Genomic DNA, 14,798 nt, shown 5'->3' with positions numbered 1-14,798 from the left:
CATATAACCGCTGCAGACGTACATCGTTAAGAAATCCTGGGGGAAAATTAACACAACACAATTGCGTAGACGCCTACATCACCTGCATCAAACCATTCGGACACTGCACCGATGTACCTAGGTCGGCATCACATAAACCAAGTGACTTCTATCTTAGTTATACACACTTGAGACTCTGCAAGTATCTCGTAATTCGCAACATGTATTACAACCATCCCGGTACCCTCGCTTCCAAACCAAAGTTACATCGGCTCAACGCCAGGGTACAAGTGTATACCTACCGCGCCCTCGCGCCCCTGAACTCCAGCAGCAAATGCATGCAGAACCCACACAAGCCTCGTTTTCTCTCTCTTAAGACAGACAAGCCCACATGACGACCGCCAGGGTACCCAGCAGCGCCACCGCCGCCGACGCCGGCGCCTCGGTCCTCCCCGCCGCGCTGTCCCCCGCCGCGTACGTCGTCTGGTTGACCGTCATGTTGGCCTGGTACGCGAAGAAGAAGGTCGCGTCGCCCTCGGGGACGGCGCAGACGGCGGCCGGGCCCGTGGGGTCCGCGCAGCGCGCCGCCAGGTCCGCGCGCCGGCCCGCCGCCGTCGAGTTGTAGTAGGCCTTGACGTAGCGGACGGCCGTGGTCGCGTCGGCGGGCGGCGGCCCGCGGCTCCGGTCCGGGTCGCCGTTGCTCCAGTGGCTCAGCAGCAGGTTGCCCGGCTCCGAGGGCACGACCACGGCACCGCCGTCCGTGCTGCTGCTGCTGCTGCTTCTGTTGTTCGCCATGGTCGCCAGCAGGGCGCCGTCGGCGTAGAACAGCACGCGGTCGGCCAGCAGGTCGAAGCGGTACTCGTGGAAGTCGGCCGAGGGGTCGAACGGCAGGTTGTGCGTCGCAAAGGTGCCCGCCTGCGAGGCGTTATAGCCCGAGGCCCGGGACTCGGGCGTCTGCAGCCCCAGGTTGACCGGGTACGTGCTGGTGTCGGCGTCGAAGTCGGCCGAGAGGAACTCGATGTTGACTTCCTGCGTGTCGTTGAAGTACTGTTTGATAAGGTCTGTTAGTCCTCGTCATTCTGGAACCCCCCCTTGCAAGACCTTCCCCCCTTTTCCCCTTCGGTGGACAGGAAGGAGAGGTATAAGTCGAGGGAGACCATTTCGATTCCGTTTCACAACTCACCCAGAAGAAAGCACTACAAGTCCCCGGCACATCTGTGACTTTCATTCCTACCCGGTAGCTTCCGTACAAGTAGTCCAAGCCCGTCGTCGCCGCCTCGGCGCTCAGCACCATGCCGTCCATGACCTCGCTCCCGACCGTGAGCTGCAGGCCGGCGTCTCCGCCCCCCGACCCGTTGCCCGTCCAGGCTCCGGCATCCGCCAGCAGGCTCCCCTTCACATTTTCCAAGACGAAGGCCTCGCCGTAGGGCCCGCGCGCGTCCGTGCCGCTTTTATTATACTCCTGCGCCGCCCACCCCTTCCGGCCCTGCGAGTCGGCGCCGACAAAATCGACGTGCACAAAGTCCGACTCGAGCAGGTCGGTAAAGAGCTGCGTGCTGGCGTCCTCGTCGTTGCCGCCCGTGGTCACTGAGTAGCCGCACTCGCAATTCGCGGCGCTAGGATCAATGAATGTAAGCCCGAGGACTGCGAGGAGCAACCCCCGGCGAGACGGGGCTCTCATTCTGGGGGCGTGTGTAAGTGATAACTGATACGAAAACGTCCTTTGATCGAGAGAGTTGAGGTAATCCACCACAATTACCTACATCAGTAGAACGAATGTGAGAATGTCTTGCAAACGAGTGGCAGCCGTCGTTATTCTTCGGTGGCGGACGGTGACCGCAGCTGATGGAGGAAAATGTTGATACCTAATTACGACGTACCACGGGGTGCGACGCCAATGGGCTCGATGGATTTGCCTACAACCAACGAAGGCAAGGGGGCAGAGGGCGCCAAGGTGGTATGCAAGGAGGCTTGGGTTACCGTTGGACCCGCAGAAGATAGGACGGACCAGGGACGCGGTATCATCAGAGTAACCACGCGCGAGTCGCAGTCTTCGAGATGCAGGAGAGCATGCAGCGCACAGAGGTAGTGGCAGAGACGTTCCCTCACTTCATATTCCGAGGGAGTGGGGGAACGCAATCATCTTGAACGGATACTGCGGGCACCCGTCGGGAGCCATCATCTGATCTCTGCCAGACCGGTGTGGGCGCCGTTCCTATACAATCGTGTGCAGAGATAAGCTTAACAGAGCACAAGTAGTGGAGGCCATAGTCTCAGGTGTGGCATCGCTCTATTTTGGTGAAGGCTGATAAAGTATGCGGGGGGTTTTGTTGCGGTTTAGACTGCTCTCTTGACCCCGGACGGCGGGCGTTGACACTAAATGTCAAACGCCCGAACCCGTAATGCGCAGATCTGCAGCAACACACCGGGAACCAGGGACACGGCCATGGACGGCGTCGTGGTATGGTTTTGGGCCTGGACTTCCTTGGCTCAGCGCGGTGGAAGAGCCGAGCGTTTGGCCAGTTTCGCACGGACAAGGTTGGACCCTGGTTGCCCAACTAAAGTGTAGGTCCTACCTAGTGAGCAAACATACCAGCTCCCTATAGACTCTCGAGCTATAAACTTGTGATTCAGGGCTTGACAATCCCAGGGTCACTTCAAGCTCGGCTGCAACTATCTGATTTGATTTTTTTTTTCTGGGTGAACTGCGTTGTGTTTGATATTATACAGTTGAGCAGCGCTGCTACTTCACGGAAAAGTCTCGAGTCACGATTGCGTATAAATCCAAATTCGGAGAGAAGTGATGCATTTAAAGACGCGCTGAGTATCTATACAGTCGGAAAGGTCCCAAATTCCACCAGACGTAAGAGATGAATCAATCTGATGCGCGCGCCCTTGCCTCCTGCCTGCCACGCTCGTGTCCATTCCAATGTTCCCCCCTTGCCGTCTATCGCATTAGAGAGAAGTGACCAAGCCTGGCAACCGAAAGGGAAGCAAGGAAAAACTGAGTCAAGGAAACGGGTGATGTGGTAACTTGAACAAGGTATCTGAAAGGACGACGCGAAAGGGAAAGGAGAGGGAAATCATGACGCGGATTAAACACGATAAAGTGCGGCGTGGCTAGTAAGAACAGAGGGGGAAAAAAGATTCCGGAATGGACCAGCCACCATTTGCTTCACACATTAAGTGCGCATACGGCGCTGGGTGGTTCTCCCCTCCACCAGATCACAGAGCCCTTAGTTTCCGACCAATAGCCCCCTGATTACCAGTGCCCTCAAATGCAGACGCGATGCAAAAAGAAAATTGCAACGAAAACGAAACTCCTGATCAACCCCATCACGCCTGACCGTCCTGAAACGAGGAGAAAGCAACAACTCTCGAGGTATATGCCAAAGAAATCCACCATCACCCTGTAGGAAAACGAGACAAAAGGAAATCGTTACTCGTGAAGAAATAGGTTTTAGTACACGCTATCCTCATCGGCCCCTTGCGAGATCATCGACGGGGTCGAGACGTTGGAAGACGCCTCGACGTCGTCGACATAGCCGATGAGTGCTTGGCCGTGGAGGTGGAAGGACTCTCCCATGAGCCTGGTGATTCTGGAGGAAACAGTTAGTCTGCGGTCTAGGGTTTTTATAGAACAAGAACAGCCGGGAGAAAAAGACTTACCCCCACACGACGACCTCGGATAACATTGAACCCCAGAGGTTCGCAACGACTGAGCTCAGCTGCGTCGTCGAAGTATGCTCCGACTCGTTCTCGAAGAGCGAGCGGATCTTGGTGTACATGGCTGCCTCCTCCTCCGAAGCGGCTTCCTCGTCATGTTCCAGACGGTATAGCCACAACGTCAGAATGATCATCAGATCCATGCCACACAAGGGATGCTCAATGCTCCAGTTGGTCGGCGACGTGCGAGCAACCCATCGAACACCCTGACGAACAGCAGTCTCGATGCAGTTGTAGCACTCCTGGATGACCTTGATCATCTCACTGGAACGCCGGACTCTGTCACGTGCGCCCGACATGGCAGCGGCAACCTCGTAGGGATCGTGATAACGAAGTGCCTCTTGAACCGTCTTCAGATCAACCTCGAGACGTGCCCGCGCATTGCGGAACATGGCTCTCGCGTTGAAAATCAGAGGGTGACCTTTGTGGGGAGCACTGAGAGGGACCGTGTCGGCTTCGGGCTCGCAGAGATCCAGGGACTTCTCCCAGGTCTCGAGAGCAAGCCTGAGCTTGTACTCGGTCACAACATCCTGCAGAGCCTCGGGGCTGCGCTTGTGATACCAAACCTCCAGGAACAAGGCGTTGATCATAACACGCGTCGCAAAAGCGCTGTACTTCAACTGCTCGCCCTGGAAGAGGTTGTCGTGGGCGTCCATGAAGGTGACGACGCAAGACGCCTTGAGCTGTTCTTGCCACGCCTCCTCATCGGTCGCCTTTGAGTTCCAGAGACCTTCGGCTGAGGGCAGTTGCAAGTCCTCGAACTCGTTGAAGCTGATGGCCGGGGTGTGGTTGTAGGTGAGAGTGAGCAGGCCGAAGAAGATGTAGACTGCGTAGTAGGTTCGGCGGCAGCCCTCATCCTCGACCCATTCTGCGCGCGTAGGTAGAACACCGGCGCGCGCCTCGTGCCGCAGCTTCAGTTCGTAGCGGTTGCCGGCGACCATGTTGGCGAGCAGACTCTTGATGGAGCAAGCCCACTCCAGACCCTTCGGGTCGCCACTCCAGCTGGCGAAGATCATGTTGAGCAAAGAGCCCTGCATCGTCCACAAGGGACACTTGCGGGAGCTGAAGTTCTCCTTGTTCTGCAGAAACTGGTTGACCAGCACCTTGGATCCGATGTGCAGCATGTACGCCTGGTCTTGATCAAAGGCGTAGAGAGCACCAATGGAGAGCACGGCAAGCAACAGTGCTGGGGAAACCTCGGTCGGCCTGAAGGAGGCGGGATGCAAGAACGGCAAATGATGGTGGAACAGGCCGAAGTAGGTTGCGAGGTACCGATTCAGGGAGGCCAGGTTGGGAACCCGGAAGCCTTCGGGAATGGCGCGCTCGCCGTCGTGGACCCGGATATTGTCCAGTATCATGTTCCGCTCATCATCGCTGAGCACCTGGGGAGCCTTGAACCCGGCCGGGGACTTGGGCGGGTCAGCAAAGGAATACACGCTTCGGGTCAGGAGGGGCGACGTGGGAGCGGTGGAGGCGGTGGCAGAGGAGGGGACACGCGAGGAGGAACCAGCGGATGCAGGGGGCAGCGAGTCGATCATGGACTGCAGGGCGGGCACGAGATCGTTGCAAGTCTGACGGACTGAGGAGATGGGTGGCAACCGAGGACTGGGTTTGACCTGGGCGTAGGCGGTACTCACAGAAGCAAAGGACTGCTGGTCGAAGGAGCCATTGGAGGTGGTGGAATGGGCCTTGGCCTCCGAGACGGCGTGGTTGAGGAAGGCATCCCACTGGACGTTCTGCGGAGGGAGGACCTCGGGCACATATGGAACGGCGGGCTCCATCATGGGGGTGTCGTTCTGGGTGTAGGCGATGCCAGCCATGGCCGAGCTCCCATCGTACAGGCTTCCATTGCGCATGGCAGCGGCCGTCTTGTGGTGCAGGTCGGTGATCAGCATGGCAGCGGTCTCGACATCGAAGTTGCCATCACTGCTGGCCTCGATCTGCTCAATGGTGGCGTTGTCAAGGGCGATGGACGACTTGGACGGACCGCCGACGGGGCGAGGAGCCTTGGGGCCAGCGCGACGCTTGCCGTCGCTGTGGAGAGGGACGCCGCCATCCTTTGCGTGGACAGTTCGATCATGGCGTAGAAGCAGGTCGCGTCGCACGAAGGTACTGCGGCACTTCATGCACTTGAAGGGGCGTTCCTTGGTGTCTGGGAGCACGAGAAATGTTAGCAGTGATGACGATACGATGGATGGTGATCGAGACGGAAGTTGGGAGGGGTGGCTCTTGGGGAGTTTGGGGGATTTGCGCATCGCGATCGCCGACCCGTTGGTGTTGAGGGGTAACGGGCACGACTCGTGTGGTAGCTCGCGCGTCGAGTCTGACGGAACGCAGGAGGGGTTGGCCGTTGGAGAACTACACCAAGGCACTATGGCAGGCGGCGGTAGTAGCCAAAGGAAAATGGATGGCGCCACATACGTGATCGCTCGTGTCTACTGCGGTGTTCGCTTCTACTAAATGCCCTTGCGCAGAACTGGCATTTGTACTTTCTCTCCGGTTGCGAGCCCGAGGTCGAGGTCTTGCGGGCGGCTGGCGTTGATGCAGCCGACGTGGCGGGAACAACGGCTACGTTGGCGGCAGGCATCTCGAAGCGTCGTCGTTTGTGATGAAGGGGAACTGTCTGGTCTGAGGCTGGTGTCGCACGGCAGCGAGTCGGCGATGGATCTCAACTGGTGGTTCTTGGGAATGTCTCCGTGAGCGCTACTCGGGTGGCTGGACTCGACAGTAACGGGGGATGACAGGACAACGCTGATGGCTCTCTGGTGATGGTGGGCGGCTGTTCCTCACAGACCGATAGTTGAGTATCGTCTGGCTTGTTTGTCTCTTGTGAATTCTCTGCTCGGCTCTTTCTCTCTCTCGCTCCTCTCGCTCGCACACGCGCTCCCGTGGGCTTTAAAGTGTGTCTTCTTGACTGGACTGGATGTGGTTGGTCATTTGTTTCGATATGCGGGTCATGGAATGAGATGTGGTTGGGGTGAAGGGCCTAAGCCGGTGAATGATTCCCGCTACACGAGGTACCCGGGAAGTGCGCACGTCTGCTGCGAGGCGGCGCGAAGTGATGCGATGCGCAATGCTTATGAAGGGCTGCTGAAGAGGGGTCGATGGATGATGAGCAAGAATGGGAAACAGAAAAAAAAGGAGGGGGAGGATGGAGGAGGGACAAAACTCGGAATGGATGGAGGGAGGGAAAGTGGCAGAGGGCGAGCGAGGGTGGGCGGGCACCCCAAGCTTCGCGGGCGTACTTGCGCTTCAACTGGGGACTGGGGGGGGGGGGGATGGGATGATGGGAGAGGGGTGCTTGGGTGCTTGGGTGCTGGGTAGTGGTGCTGGCGCTGGCGCTGTGTGCTGTTCTGTGCTGTGCTGTGCTGTGCAGCGCGCTGCCCAGCATTGGAAGTGTGCAGCACTTGCTTGTGCTGTGGGTGCCAGGCAGAAAGACGCTATCGGCCCACAGTGCGAGGCGCATTCGTGGGAGAGCGGGCATGGACGAGACGGACTGCTTACCCAGTACCAACCTTGATTTCGATGGGCGCACGATGCCAGTGGGGTGTCGATGGTGCCGATGCGGCCGGGGGGTGTTGGCGGGTTTGGCGGGCGGACAGGGTGGGATGGGGTGCGTCGACAAGGTAACGGGCACCGTGCGGATTTCCGCGGCGGCAGGCCGTGTGCACTAATGGCGACGAGAACGGGTGCTGCGCAAGCGTTGTACGGCGCTTGCTGCCGACGGGCTGGACGGGCTCGACGGACAAGACGACCCAGACGACACCCCCGCACGTTGACCCGACAGTGCGAATGCGGGAAGCGCGACCAAGCCCGGAGCCCGCAACGCAAGAGGACAGTGGCCAGAAAAAGCGCGAGCGGGCGAGCCACGGACCACGGGCCACGAGCCACGACGAGGAGCGACGACATCCCATGGCTTGGAGCTCGATCGCGCACCCCAAGGCACCTACCACTTTAGAGTGGGACAGTCCACGACACGCACGACACGACGAGACAAGGACAACCACACACACACACACACACACACACACACACACACACCTACGAGACACCACATCCGGTGCCCCAGTCCGTGTCTCTTCGGCCACCCAGCCTTCAGTGCCCAGCACCTTGGTGTGATGCACTGGTGCACTGGTGCTGGGCCTCACTCGACAATCTCAATCCCCATCTTGCCATCCATCCATCTATCTCTCCCCGGAGCTGGCCAACGCCAGGCCGGCAAAAGCAGCGACAAGCCCGTTCGGGCCTAGCTGCCTTTTGCAATCGCCTGTTGTTGCGACAATCCGGGTGGGCATCGCACCACGTCAAGCACGTCCACATCCCCAATTCAGCTGGCTCGTGTTTGACCGGTCGCCCTCCCGAGGTCGACCACCGCTGACACTGGACCGACGGGGACTTGCCCCCAGCCTCTCACATATCGCCAACGCGTCCGTCCTAGGATCCTGGGATAACTCTCGAAGTACACGCAGCGGAAACTCTCCCCCAACCATTCAAACCCACGCAGATGGGCATTGATGAATCTCAGTCCCTTATCTATTCTTTCATTGTCGCAAACCGTATCAACATGCTCGCCTCCCGCGACTGAAGGCGCGCTCACACAGTACTTTTTTCCCCTCTCTGCCCCTCGCAAGCTCGACCTCCCCTCGCGTGTGCTCGGAGTCATCTGGTCGCCGTCCATTCCGTCAACCCCATCCCAGACCCAGACTTGCCAGACTATGAATCCAAAGCGGGGCACCACTAAAGACGCCGTCCTCCCGCTAAAACAGCAACCCGTCCCTCCGGCGCGCGGGCTCGGTTGCTTCCCCTGTCGCTCGTGCTTGTCCCATGCCTGATTGCCTGCCAGCCTGCCCCTCATCCCACTTCCTTTTGATTGATTTGATTGATTATTTCCGATAATAGCATGCGGAAATGTCTGTCACTTTGCATTTGCACTGTACAAGCTTCCATCGTAGGGGGAGATGATGGCCTCTTGCTTATTTCGTTTGGAATTCTCTTCCCAAGGGGGGCAATACCACTCTCTCTAGTGTTTGCTTGCACTATCCGAGCGCGTCCGCTAACCAACTACTTCATCGCCACGTCTATTCGTGTCCTGGTGTTTTGGCACGATTGGCGAACGAGTATTCCCGCCAGTGAGCGGGGTCTCCCAGGAGGATTGCCGGCGAACGCAACGACAGGCTACCCCCAGCCACTACTTACCAAGTATCTAGGTACCAACTCACCTACGTAGAAATGTCAAACCCTCGAGGGGTGGCTATGTCTGCATCGCTATCCAGTCCTTCGGATTTGGCCAGAGTAGTCCATTTCCGAATTCTTCTGGTACTCGGGGTCGGACTATGCCATCCATGCGATTCATCTATTTCCAGGCGCAACTGTGGCTCAGAATGCATGATGTTCGCTCATTTGCAGACATGTGTCCCGAAATAGTGTCAGCCGACACGACTTGCTGTACAATGATCGACGAACTGGTCTGCTTTCTTGACCTGCATTGCCGACTGGGTCGACTCTCATGCGAGATAATGGAGACATGCAGCCCTCCAGAATGAGGCTGGTGCTTGCCAGCAAAGATGAGTGGACCGCGGTCGCAATAACAAGTCGCAGTCGCATACCATCCCCTAGTTACATACTGGATGCCAGTCGCAACACCCAGGCAGGCACCTTGCTGACAGTGAATTGGACGGCTTGACGTGCGTCTTGCGATATAGCACTCGACTTCAGGTACAGTGACTCCCCCCACATCGAAGGTTTCGAGGGCTTCCGTAGTGGGTTTCTGCCAAGGTTCGTCGGGACCAGAGTCCTTGGTGAACCTTGGCTCCATCTTGCAGGCGTGCCCTCTCTTTTCTGTGTACTGTGTAAGCCTCGTCTTCGGCTGCGATAGCACCATTCACCAGAGACGCTGTAGACCTGCTGGGCGAACCGATGGCCTTGGACTCTGATGAGGGGTAACTGGCGGCTCGTCCCTGAGCATGTGAGCGGGGGCGGCATCGCGAAACTCGCCCATCCTTGGCTGCGGATGAGGGGTTGCTGAACATCATGCGACGATATCCTGGTGACCTCGTCTTGACGTTGAGCCCACTAGGAACCACCAGGCAGCTAAGGCCGGTCACCTGGACCAATGGACCATCCCCAACGCAGGTTATGCACCCAGGCAATCGGCTCTCCGCCCACTCGACACCAGATGGCAATCCCCAACGCTTATGTGTGCTTAAAATGTGTTGCGGGGTGCGTATACTCCATAGCTCTCAAAATCCAGAGCCTAGAGCCCCGATGCCCCTCTCGCCGTCTGAACGGGGATGCAGCTCAGCTCAGCTCAGCTCATAGCTCTCAGCTAGCCTCCTTGCCCCACCCGCAGATTACTCAGAAGAGACGTCAATCCTCCATCAGTGGCCTAGAACTGACATCGCATCATCTCCAGAGGCGTCTTGGGCATCCCGCATACCACATCATCTCAGTGTCTCGAGTGTTATCGTCGGTTGCTGTTGGTGACTTGGGAGCCATCACGGGATCTGCTTCTGACAGTGGGCCTGCCACGACACCTCTCCAAGCACTGATCAACGCTTGTCACTCCCAGACAAACATGCACACTGTCGAGATTGCGAACATTGGATGATAGGCCATGAAAATTTTTACGCTTGAATTAATGTCTAGGTTTATTGCCGTCAGTGCCATCGCGACCTGGTACAGTACGGGATAAAACGGCATGGGATCTAAATGAGAACCCTCCTGGGCTGGTGAAATTGCGTTTTGCGACACCCGCCTGTTCGGTTTGGGACTGGTGGTTAGACCCAGTCCTTTAGAGCTGATGATACCGAACTAGCGACGGGACAGGCCTCCCGGCTTCCTAGAGGCACATGCTAAGTGGAATCGCCTTCTAGAAGTTCCACCATCACGATAAGGTGATCCTTGGAGGTTTCGACGAGACGATGACAGCCCTAGAACCCCCCGTCGTCTAGGTACGTCTCAGGGACGAACAGTGCGCCCTTCAGATCTGCTACCTCTACTGCTTGAGCACGAGGAAGTGTCGACCGCGCCCAAGTTGTTGACGGTGTTTTCCCTTGGGGAGCGACATCCTCATAGGGCTCAATTGTACTAATTATCAGGAGCGTAGGCCCGAGGCCTCAGGTGACAGGAGCCATACCATCCTCCATACTCCAGTGATCAACACCGCCTAGTCACGAACTGCATCAACACAGTGCCGTGCAGCATGACAACTCAGAAGTCATCCACTTTGGCCAAGGAGCTGTCCAAGCGGGTCGTCTCGTCGTCTACCGATGGGAGAATTGCGCCAGTCGTTTTGTGTCAGAGCTTACCAGTACCGGCATCGTGACGGCAGCCCTGGGAGCTGGGACACTGGGTGGAAACCCCCATCGCGTCTCCATCAGACCCATTTCGAGGGGCTGGCGCCCCGCCGAAAGGATCAACGTTCCTTTCCACTGGGCTCGGCTCTAGACCTTCACAGTGCTCGAGCGCACGCCAGCATGCCTGTTTTGTCCCTGCCGTCTCTCAACGTCTCCCCAGGGCCCCCGGGGGGTTCAGCGATGCGGTGAGCGCCCTCAGCTGCCCTGGAGACTGGTTATAGCGGTGAGAATTGACGGTGAAGCCCTGAGCACGGCGTAAGCAATCCGCTTTCGTGCAGAATGGAGTACCCTATGTGCTGTCCTTCAGCGATGGCGCTTGGCGAACTCAAAGCAACTGCAAGCGTGAGGCCGCCTCTTTCGCGATCGCAAAAAATATTGTCAACCGTACCGTGTGAGGAAAGCTCCCCTAACCCCTCTGGACACGAGGCAGACGAGGGCCTGGGGTTCGCGGGACTCATCCGGAAATGGGTCCCACGTGTGCAGGAACGGGGTCTAGCAGTCCGTGGCTTTTGCGTTAGGACGAGACGGGCACAGTGGTCAAGGGCCAAGACGCATGACGGTAGGTAATATCCGTATGGTTAGGGGGGGAGGATTCTGGACAGGCATCATGTCCTCCATTTCCGATCGCCAGGGACTTTTCGGGCGCTCGGTCGTCTGAATGGGGTGTTGTTCTGGAAGCTCCAGGCCTGTCATTGTTACGTATGAGTCGCGGCTCGATAGTTTGACGTCAAGATTAGCAACTCTTTGCTATCGGACTCAGGGGGATTTGTGAAAAAGTTCTTCTGCGCCAGCTCTGGTTGGTGATCCAACCGTCTGGATGGCACTCTAGATCCCCTGACGATCACCCATCCGGAATCACACTAGTGGCTTGACGTCGCTTCACATCATCGTACCATTGACGAACCTATGTGGTATTTTCAGGCCCTATGCGAAACTCCGGCCCCTTGCGCCCATGACTCAAGGGCAGCTCAATAATTTCTGTGACTTTGATCCTAATGTACTTATATTAGAGGCTGCAGGCACAATGAATTGCGGCAAGAGACAAGGGAGATTAGGTCTGTTCAACACACGTATCTGTCCGTTGTGTCCCCCCTGTGGCTGTGTCAGGTTACTAAGCTTAGAGAATGGATATCAAAACAGTTTGTTGCAAGTGTATCGCCACAGATTTTTTGGGTGATCTAATCTTAGTCGACTCGTGAAACCAAATTTCAGTGCCTTATCATAGAACTTTGTGAATATAAGATAAGAGAACCGAAGTTGAGACATGCCGTCTAAATAACTGTCACAGGCAAGCAGACAGGTAGCCAGGCGTCAAGAGTGTCATTCTCGTCTCTCATCAAGTATAGCGATGCGAACATTCCAACCGTAACGCAGAAGAGGAAGCCGTGACCTCTACCAATGACTCAAAAGTCAATGCGTAGTTATTGCAAATTACTGAACTTGCCAGACCAATTTCCATGAACCGGTGTGGTTGGCATCTTGACGCACTCGACGGTTTATAGGCTCATAGGGATAGAGAGCGCCGTACCAAAGTACGCACGGATTGGCGTCTACAATAATACCTGTCATGGATGGGACTTATGTAGTAAAGTCCTGATGGGTCTGCTTCTTGCTTAGAAAAGAACAAACCTAGGGGCCTATTCTAGGCACAGGACCGCCAAGTCGCCGGGAAGGCAAGCGACGAGGGAACATCACCTTATTTGCTTCTTGCCACAAACACTTTAATTTCCCCCAGTGATGCTTGGAAACACGGACCTACTTACGTTGAGGCCTGCCAGAGGAAAGAGTAGCGAGGAACAGCAACGATGCCACGAGGAGTTTGCAGCCGCCCTGCTCAAAAATATAAATGTATAAGGTTATATATATACAACTGATTTCCCCGGCCCTGAGCATGGGCTGGTGGTCAACACTTCAAGTTGCCAACTGGCGTCTTGTATCTCGTGATGTCTCGTCATCTCCTTCGACTACATCCCATGAACTACATCGTGGTCGAGTAAATCGAAATCGAGGAGGGAAAAGGAGGCCAAGGAGCAACTACAAGGAAGAAAGAAGCAGAGAAAAGTCATCTTTGCCACTAGTGGCTTTTGGAACTGGAAACTACGAAGGGAACGTGGGATCCAGCAATATTCGAAGCGCTGATTTATCAGGCCAAGTTAATTGTTTTGCATCTATTACCAGAGTTGTGAAGATGCCGGCAACCACGGCGTTGTACAGAGACCATGGGCACAACAAGTAGTCATGAAATCAATCGACCAAGCATATGATGGTCGCACCAGTGCCATTCAGGGAACTTCCATCGACGAGGTTAACGAGCTGCTATCGATGGTGGGTTTGGCTTTTTTTTTTATTTTTTTTTTATTTTTTTATTTTTTTATTTTTTTATTTTTTTATTTTTTTATTTTTTTATCTTTTTATTTTTTTATTTTTTTTTTATATATAACTGCTGTTTCCTATGTCATTCCGTCTAACGTCTATTCAGAAAACAAATGCTAGCCGTCATTACAGTCAGCCTGCTCTCAAGATGTGACAGGAAGGCATCTGACAGGACAGCACAGCATCGCGCAGACCTGGTATATCTGTTGACATGTGGTCAACCAGTCAGAACATAAGACCTTCCAGCGAGAGCTACGGCAGAATAATGCCTTATGCTTTCGTGGATATCTGGTCTTCAATCTTGACGTTGACCGCAAGGACCAACTACCGACAAAGCAAGGCTCCTATCCAGTACTCCTCATGGGCTCGGACGCCGGATGTCTGCCGAATAAGCGACAGATCCGCTGCATATTTTGACGGCCAATGCGCATTTTTACTCTTTTTCGCCGCGCAAAGCGTCATGAAGGTTGCTTTTCCGCACGCGCAAGTCCCCCACGTTCTCGGAGTCTGTTGCGAGCGAGGCCCCCCCACGCTGCGTGCGAGTGGACGAGACCCGTTTGCAAGCCATGTCTTGTACGCATGTAAGGTTAACCAGTTTCGCTTGCGACGTCCGCCGTTGGACACGTGTATGCCGACGAACGCCTTCCGTGATGGGACGTCGCAGCCGGGCGGACATGCGGGCGTTACCAAGCGGACGGAAGACTGCTATGCGACCTCGTCTCGGGAGCGAGACGAGAGACGGCCCCCGTTTGGGAGTGTCTGGCCATGTGGGCGTCAGATCTGTCTTGCAATGGGGCGGGCTGCTTACGGGCACCTTCGTCAGCACCCGTTTGGCAGCTATATCAGGAGCCTCCCTTGTTTTGCCGCCCCTCAAAGGAGCATCATGAGGTGTCTCTGAGTGAGCACGACGCTTCCTTTAGTACAACCCACCGATGCGCGCTCGGGGGGTGTCATTGATCCTTTTGATAGGATTCGAACAGCCTTGGGGAGGGCCAATGAACGAGCATCGGCGCGCTCCCGTTACACAGCAGCGTAGATCGAGTTTGAACGGCAGTTCTGCCTGGTGACGAATATAGTCGATGCAGGGGAACATCACTCGCAGGAACCGCTGCCTTCTACGTACTTGAGTTGCCTAAGTCACACGTGAGCTGCACTCAAGATCAGCTACGAGCTGGCCTCGTATTCTGTCCAGTCTGGGGCCATTATATCGCCTAGTAGCAGGACTGTATTTGCATAGAGACTCAAGTCTTGAGCCGTCTCTACTCGACTCTATCGCACTCCTCCCAGCGGCTGTTCTCACGCTACTGATCTGACGTAGTTGGTTGTCGAGAAGCTTGAGGCGGACACTGCCGGCGTGGGGGTTAC

At 56.0% G+C, this 14,798-nt stretch overlaps 2 protein-coding genes across 2 annotated transcripts; both read right to left on the bottom strand.

Moving 5' to 3' along the window:
- Positions 1-351: 351 nt before the first annotated feature.
- On the bottom strand, positions 352-1,660 carry JN550_006560 (uncharacterized protein; the record flags this gene model as incomplete). Its single annotated transcript, XM_049318312.1, has 2 exons — positions 352-1,026; positions 1,163-1,660. The coding sequence occupies 2 exons, from the start codon at positions 1,658-1,660 to the stop codon at positions 352-354; spliced, it is 1,173 nt and encodes a 390-aa protein (XP_049171448.1).
- Positions 1,661-3,439: 1,779 nt separating this feature from the next.
- JN550_006559 (uncharacterized protein) lies at positions 3,440-6,292 on the bottom strand (the record flags this gene model as incomplete). Its single annotated transcript, XM_049318311.1, has 3 exons — positions 3,440-3,578; positions 3,649-5,857; positions 6,127-6,292. 3 exons carry the CDS (start codon positions 6,290-6,292, stop codon positions 3,440-3,442), a joined length of 2,514 nt encoding a protein of 837 aa, XP_049171447.1.
- Positions 6,293-14,798: the final 8,506 nt, after the last annotated feature.

This window comes from Neoarthrinium moseri (genome assembly GCF_022829205.1).
Source record: "Neoarthrinium moseri strain CBS 164.80 chromosome Unknown scaffold23_Wmoseri_CBS_16480, whole genome shotgun sequence".
Classification (NCBI taxonomy): Eukaryota; Fungi; Ascomycota; class Sordariomycetes; order Amphisphaeriales; family Apiosporaceae; genus Neoarthrinium; species Neoarthrinium moseri.
This window is presented reverse-complemented; position numbering and strand designations above follow the sequence as displayed.